The sequence below is a fragment of the Anomaloglossus baeobatrachus genome, chromosome 8 (assembly GCF_048569485.1).
Source record: "Anomaloglossus baeobatrachus isolate aAnoBae1 chromosome 8, aAnoBae1.hap1, whole genome shotgun sequence".
NCBI lineage: Eukaryota > Metazoa > Chordata > Amphibia > Anura > Aromobatidae > Anomaloglossus > Anomaloglossus baeobatrachus.
The window spans coordinates 118305503-118318010 of NC_134360.1; the positions used below are offsets into that span (position 1 = coordinate 118305503).

Sequence of the window (12508 nt, forward strand, 5' to 3'; positions counted from 1 at the left end):
TAATTTTAGGGTACATGTGCACGCTGCAGTTTTTTGCACACAAACTGCAACCAAAACTGCACCTTGTCAGACAGAGCTTGGAAATGTTTAAAAAAAAAAACCTCTTGTAATGTAGGTGCGGTTTTGGTGCGTTTTTGTTATTGCGTTTTTTTTAAAGGAGAAACAAAATGTGATAGAATAGGATAATGGATAGATAGCTAGATTAGATGATAGATAATTAGAGCATATAAATTAGATAATACGAAAGAACCCATAGAATGAAATAACAGAATACTGTAGCTAGATAGAGGGATAGCCAGCTTGGTTAGCTGTTTTTTTTTTTTTTTTTTAATTTTTGGGGGGTAAAAAAATGATGTGGGGTTCCCCCCTTTTTCATATCAAGCACAGGAACAGCAGCAGCTGCAGGCTGCAACCCTCAGCTGTCTGCTGTACCTTGGCTGGTTATGAAAAATAGAGGGGATCCCATGCTTTTTTTTTTTTTTTAAATTATTTGATTTATTAAAAAAAATAAAGACATGGGGTCTCTACATTTTTCTAATACCAGCCAAAGTGCAGCAGACAACTGAGGGCTGATATTGTTAGGCTGGAAAGGGCTGAATAACGATGGCCCTTCCCACCCTAACAATAGCAGCCCATAGCTGTCCCAGAAGTGGCGCATCCATAAGGTGCGTCATTTCTGGCGCTCGACCCGGCTCTTACCGTTGTCCTGGTGCGGTGGCAATCGGGGTAATAAGGGGTTAATGGCAGCCCATAGCTGCCACTAAGCCCTAGGTTAGTGAAGTTAGGCATCTATGAGACACCCCACATCATCAAATCTGTAAGTGAAAGTAAATAACCACAAACAGCCAAAAAATCCTTTATTTGAAATAAATTAAAAAACACCCTCTTTCACCACTTTATTAACCCCCCAAAACACCCCTCCAGGTCCGAAGTAATCCACACGACATCCCACGACGCTTCCAGCTCTGCAACATCCCAGTCCTGTCACAGCCAGCTGTGAGTGCGGACAGAGCCGCAGCGACTAGCATGAACTGGGGTGAACTCCTGACGCCACAGCTACGGGTCCCGCAGTACGGCGGGTGTCGCAGCAGTGACGTCACGGATTCACTGATGTTCAGGCTGCTACTGAAGTGAGCCGCGCGATCGGCGGTGCCGTCACTCACGTGAGTCCTCCAGCTGCGGCTCACTTCAGTCGCGGCCTGATGTGCGCTCACAGCTGGAGGACTCCAGCTGTCACAGCAAACCACCCAAGTGACTGAAGTGAGCCACGCGATCAGCGGTGCCGTAACTCAGCTGTTTGCTGTCACAGCTCGAGTCCTCCACCGCTGATAGAGCGCCTCTCTTCAGTGCTATATGATGTAAACACGCCCACCACCGGCTGTGATTGGTTGAAGTCAGACACCTGTCACTCAGCATGAGGGCTCGTCTGACTACAACCAATCACAGATGGGGGAGGAGTCAATATGTATGAGGCTAATGAGCGGGTCTGAAAGAATTCTGGAACTAAGTTGATGAGCTGCGTTTTTATTGACAAAACCGCAGGTAAAACACTTGCAAAATGCATGCCAAACGCACCAATTTGATAGCATGCATTTTTCCTTGCGTTTTTGATGCACTCATTGATTTCAATAGGTGACAAATGTTGACAAAAACGCAAAAAAGAATGAACATGCTGCTTCTTTTTTGTCACAAACTTTTGACAAAAAAACCGCTGACAAACTGCAGTGTGCGCATAGCAAATCTGACTTTTCAGAAACTTTGCTGGGAAGTCAAATGTCAGAAAGTTCTAACAACAAAACCAACAAAAAATGTGACAAAAACGCGGAAAAAAAACGCAGCGTGCACATGTAGCCTTAAGCTTCAGAGATTCTATAATAACAGGGCCTATACTACATGACTGGCGCATAGCAAATGTAGCGCCAATATTCAAAAAATTATAGACCAGTACGTTTAACCTCTTCTGTGGGTAAAAACCTTGAGGAGTTTTTAAAAGATGCCATCTTGGAGTATCTCAAGAAGAATAACCTCGTGATCCAACATCAACATGGGTTTATGAGGGATCGATCCTGTCAAACTAATCCGATTAGCTTCTATGAGGCGGTAAGTTCCAGACTGGACCAGGGAAATGCAATGGTTGTTGTCCATATGGATTTTTCAAAGGCATTTGATACAGTGCCACACAAAAGGGTTGATACAGAAAATGGGAATAGGAGAAGATATGTATAACTGGGTTAAGAATTGGCTTAGTGATAGGAAACAAAGGGTGGTTATTAATGGAACACACTCTGACTAGGTCACAGTTGGTTACCACAGGGATCAGTATGGGCACTCTTCTTTTTAAAATCTTTATTAATGACCTTGTAGGGGGCATACAGAGTAGAATTTCAATATTTGCAGATGTTACTAAACTATGCAAGGTAATTAATAGAGGAGGATAATTTAATATTGCAGAGGGATTTGTGTAGGCTGGAGTCTTGAGCTGAGAAATGACAATTGAAGTTTTAATGTGGAGAAATGTAAGGTCATGCACTTGGGGAGAGGAAATAAAACATAATTATGTACTCAATTGTAAAACACTGGGCAAAACGTTCACTGAAAAAGACTTGAGTGTATGGGTGGACGACAAACTCAATTTTACTGACCAGTGTCTGGTAGCTGCTACTAAGGCTAATAAAATAATGGAATGCATTAAAAGAGGCATGGCTGCTCATGAGAAGAACATAGTTTTCCCCTATACAAGTCACTAGTGCGACCACACTTAGACTACTGTGTACAATTTTGGTCTCCAGTATATAAAAAGGGCATAGATGAACAAGAGTGGGTGCACAGAAGAGCAACTAAGGTTACTAAAGGAATGGGTGGCATGCAATACCAAGACAGGTTATAAAATTTAGGATTATTCAGTTTGGAAAAATGAAGGCTTAGGGGCGATCTTATTACAATGTACAAATATATGAGGGGACAGTAAAGACCTCTCTCATGATCTTTTTACACTTAGGCCTGCAACGTGGACAAGGGGGCATACACTTCGTCTAGAGGAAAGAAGTTTTAATCATAATCACAGATGCAGATTCTTTACTGTAAGAGCAATGAGAGTATGGAACTCTCTGCCACTTAATGTTGTAATTGTTGATCACTACTAAAATTTAAGACAGCAAACAGAAAACCAAAAAAGTCTTTACATTTGCCCACATAACATCACATCTCCAAACCAGAATTGATTGGGAAAAAAAGCAGCAGTATCAAGGTAAAGAAAGCATATGTGGTTATTAAATATCAAAAAAGGTGCAAGAAGATGGAAAATACATGTTATACATATAATAAATAAACAGGACAAACAACAGATCCCCCGAGGAAGCGTTAACATGCAAAACATGTGTAGGGTCTTTCGTTCCCTACACCTACCCTGGCCTTGGTAACCACTTGGTAAGCTCTGGATATGGTTGTATTGCCCTAATAATGTGATGTAGTATGACATTGGATTTTTTGTTCCCCCAGTTTGGTCCCTATTTGACTATTAGTTACATCCCTGTTGGGAGGCACTGTGGGGTTATCTGGTTGAATGTCCTTTGTACTTTGTAAGATATATTTACTTGCTGACAATAACATACCTAAGCTCTATATGGCTGTATTATCTGGGTAGATGAGTGGAGCTATTACACCCTCATCTGTCGATTGTCCTGTTTATTTATTATATGTATTACATGTATTTTCTATCTCCTTGCACCTTTTTTGATATGTAATAATAACATATGCTTTTTATACCTTGATGCTTTTTTCCGATCAATTCTGATTTGGAGATGTGATGTTATGTGGGCAAATATAAAGACTTTTTTGTTCTCTGTTTGCATGCTTAGTGTAGTTGTTGCCCTGAATCAATGCAATGAAGTCCATTGATGCCTTTAATTTGTTTATAAAATTTGAGAGGTCTGGATGCCATTCTTGAAAAATATATTATTACTGGTTATGTGCACTATATTCTGTAGTGGGGTGTTGATTTAGGGAACTAGTCTAATTTCTGTATGTGGAGCCCGTGACCTGAAATTGGCCCGTGACGGCTGCCCACTGTGTCTGCGATTTCACTTTCCTCATTCCCAGCACGGGCTGCCCGGTCACCAAGCAGCTGAAGGCGGCAGGGGGCCCACACTGTTTGTACAGCTGTAGTTCACCGCAACACAGAGAAGCAGACACGCCCACACTGCACACCGTGCGGCATCTGCTGAAGAGGAGGGAGTGGACGACAGGCAGCATCTTCTTCCAATCAGAGAGGTGTAAGAGATGCCAGGAGGAGAACAGCCAATCAGGAGAGGGGGCGGAGCTTGTTCACTACAGCGCGGCAGATTGATTATATGGAGCTATTAAGGAGCAGAGACCTGAGCTTTGCAAGCAGAAAAAAAGAGTTAGATTGAGCAGAGAAAACGAGAAGGGAGAACAGAAAGAATAGAAGGAAAAACCAAAGGACAGGATCTGAGCACAGCCAGGAAAACTAACAGGAAGTGCAGCATGAGGCCAGAGGCTGCCACTCACAGCACAGGAGCAGGTGAGTATTATAATGTACAAATGTCTGCCTGTAACACTACAGAAACTGCTCTGTCACATCCCTGTGTGTTAACCCTGTACTGTCACATCGCTGTGTGTTAACCCTGTACTGTCACATCACTGTGTGTGTTAACCCTGTACTGTCACACCACTGTGTGTTAACCCTGTACTGTGACATCACTGTGTGTGTGTTAACCCTGTACTGTGACATCACTGTGTGTGTTAACCATGTATTGTGACATCACTGTGTATGTTAACCATGTACTGTGACCTCACTGTGGGTATGTTAACCCTGTACTGTGACCTCACTGTATGTGTGTTAACCCTGTACTGTGACATCACTGTGTGTGTGTTAATCCTGTACTGTGACATCACTGTGTATGTTAACCCTGTACTGTGACATGACTGTGTGTATGTTAACCCTGTACTGTGACATCACTGTGTGTTAACCCTGTACTGTGACCTCACTGTGTGTGTGTTAACCCTGTACTGTGACATCACTGTGTGTATGTTAACCCTGTACTGTGACATCACTGTGTGTGTTAACCCTGTACTGTGACATCACTGTGTGTTAACCCTGTACTGTGACATCATTGTGTGTTAACCCTGTACTGTGACATCACTGTGTGTATTATTCCTGTGCTGCGACATCACTGTGTATATTATCCCTGTACTGTGACATCAGTGTTTATTATCACTGTACTCTGACATCACGGTGTGTATTATTCCTGTACTGTGACATCACTGCGTGTGTTAACCCTGTACTGTGACATGGCTGTCTGTATTATCCTTGTACTGTGATATTACTGTGTGTGTTATCACTGTACTGTGACATCACTGTGTGTATTATTCCCGTGCTGTGACATCACTGTGTATTATCCCTGTGCTGTGCAGTGATGTATTATGGTAACTAAGGCTATAAAGAAGGTCCTAATCGTTACTATTATATGGGAGAGACATCTGAAAATTTATATTGTGTGTGTGTGTGTGTGTGTGTGTGGGGGGGGGGTGAGGGGCACGAAGGAGGACATCGCTACTTTAGGCCAAGTTCACATACTGCAGATTTTTTTGGGGGATTTGCGGTGTGAACCCCCTGGTCTTTGTGCAGTGGACTTTGCTCAGTAACAGGACGGTGGTTAGTGGTTATATTCAGACTCAATGTGGTGATATTTGGTCATGGTGTGGCGGCATTATTTTGCAATGTATAATAGTATTATTGGTCTTGGTATGGTGGGTGCTGTTCAGTAACACTATATAGTATGTGTTATTTGGTAATTGTATTACTATTTTGTCGCAGGATTACTCAGCGAGCGTCAGGCCCTGCGGTGCTCAGTGCATCACACACAGTCACAAGACAGGAGCACAGGCACACAGCACTGCCTAGACTGGTCTTGTGCGGACGGAGCCGCGCCCAGTAATAGTCTACTTACTGGACTGACAGATGTATAGCCTGGCTAGGATAAAGATTAATTCATAATGTGTATATGCGCCCCCAGTCACTTTTGTACCCCCCACTGGCTTCCCAGTAACTTGTATGGCCCCCCAATAACATATGTGCTGTTTATTATATTAATATTTTTTTGCATTTTTATTTTTTTTATTTCTTCGTGGGGGGGCCCATTCAGACTTTTGCTATCGGGCCCCATGATTTCTATGTACGCACCTGTCTGAGGATGTATGAAAGACCTATTTGAACGGTTTTGTTTGTGTTTTTCCTTATACCGGAGAAAGACTGTGTTTTTTGTTCCCTGGAAGTTTATGGACTTTAAATAAATCTTCCTGGTTTTGATATAAATCACTCTGCCTGTGCTTACCTCAACTGCTGCTGGTGACTGATTTCCTTACAAAAGGTATATGTAGACTTTTTAATATCAACAGTATATGTGTTTTATCCTGCAGCTCTAGTTTAGTATTTACAATCAAATAGTATTGCTATGTAATACTACAATAAATCTGGTTATCCACAGCCTTAATCTGGCAGGTTTCAGATGGAGGAATGCACAACAGTGTGAACTCTAATATTAAAAGGTTTTACCATCTTAAGTCATTGCAAAATGTGATGTGAGCATAATTCTTAAAAAATCATTCTTACATTTTTTTATTCTTTATTCATTGTACAGGTATCTGCTGTGCCCACGGTATTTGCTATGAAGAATGGCACAATTATTGATCAGTTTGTGGGCATCAAAGAGGAAGATCAGTTGGAAGCTTTTCTTAAGAAACTCATTGCACCATAATTTAATTACAGATCCAAAATGTACCCAGAACTGTGATTTTTTTTTTTTTTTTCTTTTTTAAACAAGAAAAAAAAGGAAATTCAGTTTTTGTTGTTTTTTTTTTTTTCTAAACCTTTCTTTCTGTTTCCATTGTCTTTTCGTACTTTAGTTTTGCCTTTTTTCATATTATCAAGATGTAATAATAGAAGTTAATATATAAAATTGATGTTTCCCCAATGCAATTTGAGAATTTCTTTCCAGTCATGTTTTCTTTGTCATTATTCCTCTTAATAGAGAATTATAATGCCTCCTGCATTATATGACACTCTCATAGTAACTATCCACGAGTCTCTATATTCAGTGCTTTTGTTTGTTGAATATACAGCGGATTTAAATAAGTCTGTATACACCTTTTTAAACTACCAGATTTTTGTAAAAAATCATACCAAAAAGAATCCATTCCGAATTTTTTTCTACCATTACCTTTACCCATTATCTGTACAAATCTATTGAGAAACAAACCACAATCAATTTGAGGGGGAAATAAAACTAAAATAATGTGGTTGTATGTGTAAACAAGTTCTTATAATTTGGGATGTGGTTACGTACAGAATTAGCTAATCACATTTAAACCCTTCACCCCCAGGCCTGAAAACACCTTCATGATTGGGTCATTTTTTATTATTCTGACCAGTGTTATAACTCTGAAACACTTTAACAGTTCCCAGTGTTATTTTAGGCTGATATTTTTTGCATTTATTTGTGAACATTTTCTGAAATTTGGCAAAAATTTCACAATTTTCAAACTTTTAAAGCCCATAAATCCGAGTTATGTCACACAAAATAATTACTAAGTAACATTTCTCACATGTCTGCTTTACACCAGCGCAATTTTTTAAGCCTAATTTTTTTTTGTTAGAAAGAAGTTTTGGTTCAAAGTTCATTAGCAATTTTTCTCATTTTGCCAACAAAATTTACAAAACCATTTTATTTAGGGACCACATAACATTTTAAGTGACTTTGAGAGGCCTAGGTGACAGAAAATACCCAAAAGTGACAACATTCTAAAAACTGCACACCCCACCCTGCTCAAAACCACATCCACAAAGTTTATTAACTCTAAGTTCTTCACAGGAACCAATGCAGTGTGGAAGGAAAAAAGGAACATGTTACTTTTTTTTTTTTTTTACACAAAAATGTTACTTTAGCCATAAAATTTTGCATTTTCATAAGGCTATCAGGAAAAAATGCTTCATAAAATGCATTGTGCAATTTGTCCTGAGTATGCTGATACCTCATGTGGTGAAAATCAATTGTTTGGGCGCACGGTAGGGCTCGGAAGGAAAGGAGCACCATTTGAATTTTTGAAAGCAAAATTAGCTGGAATCATTAGCGGATGCCATGTCACGTTTGTAGACCCCCTGAGGTGCCTAAATAATGGAGCTCCCCCACATGTGACCCCATTTTGGAAACTAGATCCTTCAAGGAATTTATTTAGATGTCTGGTGAGATCCTTGAACCCCTGAGGGCTTCACAGAAGTTTATAATGTTGAGCCGTGAAAATAAAATCAGGAAAAAATACAGCATAAAATATATTATGCAATATCTCCTGAGGGCGCAGATACCTCATGTGGTGGAAATCAATTGTTTGGGTGCATGGCAGGGCTCGGAAGGGAAGGAGTGTCATTTGAATTTTTGAAAGCAAAATCAGCAGGAATCATTAGTGGATGCCATGTCGCGTTTTTAGAGACCCTTGGGGTGCCTAAACAGTTTAGCTGCCCCACAAGTTACCCAATTTTGCAAACTAGATCCCTCAAGGAGTTAATCTAGATGTTTGGTGTGCACATTGAACCCCCGGGGACTTCGCAGAAGTTTATAACGTTGACCCGTGAAAATATATTAGTTTTCAAATCGGTAGCTTTTTTATTTTTTTATTTTTTTTTTTTTACAAGGATATCAGGAAAAAATGCACTATAAAATGTATTGTGCAATTTGTCCTGAGTACACAGATGCTTCATATGTGATGGAAATCAATTGTTTGTGTGCACAGCAGTACTTGGATGGGAAGGAGCGCCGTTTAAATTTTTTAAAGCAAAATTAGCTTGAATCATTAACGGATGCCATGTAGCATTTGGAGACCCCTTGAAGTGCCTAAACAGTGGAGCTCCCTCACAAGTGACCCCATTTTGGAAACTAGACCCGTGAAAGAATTTATGTTTTAAAAAGGCCAAGGTTTCAAACTAACTGCTCTTAGGTAATCATTCTGTAATAATTATAAGAATACATACCCACGGGAATATGGTCTCCAAATATGGAATGCAAACAAAAAAAGGTTGGAGATTTAAGCATATATAATAATAAATCTTTATTAGCAAAATACAAAAACAGTTACTAAAAATTACAAGAGTTGAAGGAAGGGACGGAAATTGAGCACTATGCCACTGCTAAGCCAATAGGAATATAAAGATTAACTTTATCAAAAAGACATTAGCATTTATCTAAATAGGCAATGACAAAGTGCAGCTGTGCATATAAGGTGCAATTAAGTGAAATTACCACAGGAGGTCGCCAGTATGCTAATAATGAATTCTATTTGGAACAGTTAATCCTATTTAGAACATAAACATGGTGTTCATGTGGGATGCTTCAAAGCATGCTATACACTAATCGTTCACAAACTGCAGCATTGTCTTACCTAGTGATTGGCAAAGGGTTAGCAGCGCACAAGGCCAAGGACCAAGGTGAGGAGCCTGACATCCATTTCACGGGCAAGCTGCCCTCTTCTTCTTATAGGCGTGTGATAGTCTCATTGGCCCTGAAGGACCTTATAAAAGGACCTGCAAGATGTCATGTGAGCTATTACATCATGTGCGTCACCCCACATGCGCACATCACTCTGATATAAAATAAAATAGAGATGCATGAAAGGGCGTGGCTTCGCGGTGCTGGCATCATGGACGATTCGATCACAGGGGGGTGGGGACTTAGGCCTGGTTTGATACCACTCTGATCGCACATCTCAGGCAGCCTCTGGAGAGGAGCAGAGGAATGCGTCACCTCCGCATACAGAAGCAGCCTCAAGGAGGAAAGCGGTCAAAGAGATACATGGAGGACAGGCAGTGCATGGTATATTATCATTGCGGGACCGCTGCATGAATTCAGTAATAATCAAAGTACATATTCATCAAAAATCACAATAATACAAGCATTGTGAAATAATAATTATATCTAGAACAAGATTATATAATTAGCATATTAAACACGCACTTTATCAAAAAGATATTACCATTGATCTAAATAGGCAATGACAAAGTGCAACTGTGCATGTGGGATGGATGAAAAAACATCATTGACTGCTGAATTCCTTATGAATTATTCCACTGGATTTGCGTGTTTTTTGGTTTTTTTTAAATTCTTTATTTATACAACAGACTCTTGCAAACCATAAAGCAGTCAGTTGACATAACAGACAAAATCAGTTCAACAGAGTTTGGAAGAATACATCTCAATACAAAATCACTTACAACTGTGCCAACCCCACAAATTGACAAACGGGTCCGTTCTTTTTCAATTTTTATCAAAGACAAGAAGAGAAGTACAGAAAAGGAGGCAAGAGTGCCTAAAGATGACTTAGACAACTCTGAGCAGTGAAGGTTCGCACCAGCTGAGAAAAAAGAAAAGGGGGGAATATAAAGGAAGAGTGGAAAGGGAAGGGGATAAGGCAGAGCGGAAGGAAGGTGGGAAAGGAGGAAGAGAGAGGAAAAGGAAAGGGAAAAAGGGGGATAAGGTGAGAGAAGGGGAGAAGGAGGGGATAGAGTATGGGGAGGGGAGGGGAGAGAGAAAGAAAAAAAAAAAAAAGAAAAACCCCAACCCCCCTTTTAATTTGAGGGGGTGGGTTTTCCAGGGGGAAGGGCCAGCGACAGAGGGGGTACGCTCGTCCTACGCATCACACAGCAGGAGGTCGTATTCACTAGAAAACTTAAATTGCAACCAGGGAAGCCAGATCCCGCGGAAGCGCTCATACCGATCATGCAGGGAGGAGGTCAAGTCCTCCATCTATAGAAGCTCATTGACCCTGGAGGCCCAGAGGGACAGAGTAGGGGGGGCGTCCGACTTCCACTTCAAGGGGATGCATGACCTGGCCGCCATCACTAGAAAGTGCAGAAGCGACTGTTTGTATGCAGAGACGGACATCTCAGTCAGTTGAAGAAGGAACAACTCCGGACCCAGGGTCTGCGTTGTTCCAGTCACGTGTTTGATCACCTCCCCCACTCCGCTCCAGAACCCTCGGAGGGCCGGACACGACCAGAATATGTGCACAAAGTCCCCCTCAGCCGTCCCACATCTCCAACAGCGAGGGTCTACGCCAGGAAACATCTTGTGTACCCTGGTTGGGACCCTATACCACCTCGACAGGAGTTTGTAATTGGATTCCTGAAGTCTGGAGCTTATTGAGGTCTTATAGGCAAGCGTCAAAATTTTGTTCCTTTGCGTATCTGTCAAGATGAGGCCCAGGTCTTGTTCCCAGTGTGCGAGAAATGTGGGGGGGGGAGGTCGCCAGGGTCCGTCAGCATCCTGTACACCAGGGACAGAGAGTGCCGAAGCACTCCCTCCCGGGTACACACCGCTTCAAACTCCGTGGGGCGAGCTGTATATAGCAAGTGGTCAGGGAGAGAGCTGATGTAGTGTCTGAGTTGCATGGACCTCCAGGCTCCCAACTGTCTCGGGGTCTCGCATTCTGTAAGTGCCCCGAGTGAGGGCCAGCCCCCGTCAGTTAGTAGGTGACATGCCCGAAAGCGCCCCCCCTCTATCCAGCGACGAAAGACAGGGTCCGTCAGACTCGGATAAAAATCTGGGGAGCCAATTATGGGTGAGAGAGGAGAGGGGACTGGAAGTAGTAATCTGCGGACCTGTCTCAGGGAACAGCACTCCAGGGTGGCGCCAATTGTGGGATGGTGTCTCAGACTAGCGGGAAGAGGGCTCGATATCCAAGGGGCTGCGGAAAGACTGATCGCAGAGAAACTTTGTTCCAATGCCACACAGGGTTTCGTCTTGGCGTGACGACACCAGTCGATAACTCTGACCATATGTGAAGCCCAGCAGTATACCTTCAGGTCTGGGATTCCCATCCCCCCCTCCTCTTGGGTCTACACAGTAAGGAGCGGGAGATTCGAGCTGGCTTGTTGTCCCAGATGAACTTGGTTTGTAGAGCAGCCAGCTCCTTAAAAAAGGAGCTGGGAATCCGTATCGGAAGAGCCTGGAGAAGGTAAAGGATGCGAGGGAGGACATTCATTTTAAAGATGTCACATCTACCAAACCAAGTGAACCAGCCTTTCGCCCATCTCGTACAATCCTCTCTGATAGTCCCAAGGAGGGGAAGAAAGTTCAATTTGAATAGCGAGTTACTGTCAGCCGCCAACCGAACCCCCAGGTACCCAAGAGAACCAGAGGCCCATTTAAAGCTAAAAGATGATTGGAGTGAAGTAACCGTGCCCGGAGGCAGGTTCACGTTCAGAGCTTCAGACTTGGTCATATTTATTTTAAAATTGGATAGGCAGGAATAAGTCTCGAATTCCCGGAGCAGGTTGGGCAGGGAGACCAAGGGGTTCGTGAGGAAAAATAGGAGATCATCTGCGTAGGCTGCAATTTTGAATTTGTGAACCTCAGTGAGAGGGCCAGTAATGTCGCGGTTTCTTCTAATATGACACAGAAGGGGCTCCAGGGTCAAAACAAATATTAAAGGAGACAGGGGG

At 42.2% G+C, this 12508-nt stretch overlaps 1 protein-coding gene across 5 annotated transcripts in view; it reads left to right on the plus strand.

Moving 5' to 3' along the window:
• The window catches only part of TXN2 (thioredoxin 2), a 104763-nt gene extending 97766 nt beyond the window's left edge, over window positions 1-6997 (plus strand). For 4 of the 5 annotated variants that reach the window (XM_075320911.1, XM_075320912.1, XM_075320909.1 and 1 more), the window contains exon 4: window positions 6660-6997. In XM_075320911.1, coding sequence (XP_075177026.1) covers window positions 6660-6776 — 117 coding nt within the window. In that variant the 3' untranslated portion in view covers window positions 6777-6997. Of the gene's footprint in view, window positions 1-2998; window positions 3070-6659 lie in introns of those variants that run through there. The other variant, XM_075320913.1, reaches the window with a different exon arrangement.
• Window positions 6998-12508: the final 5511 nt, after the last annotated feature.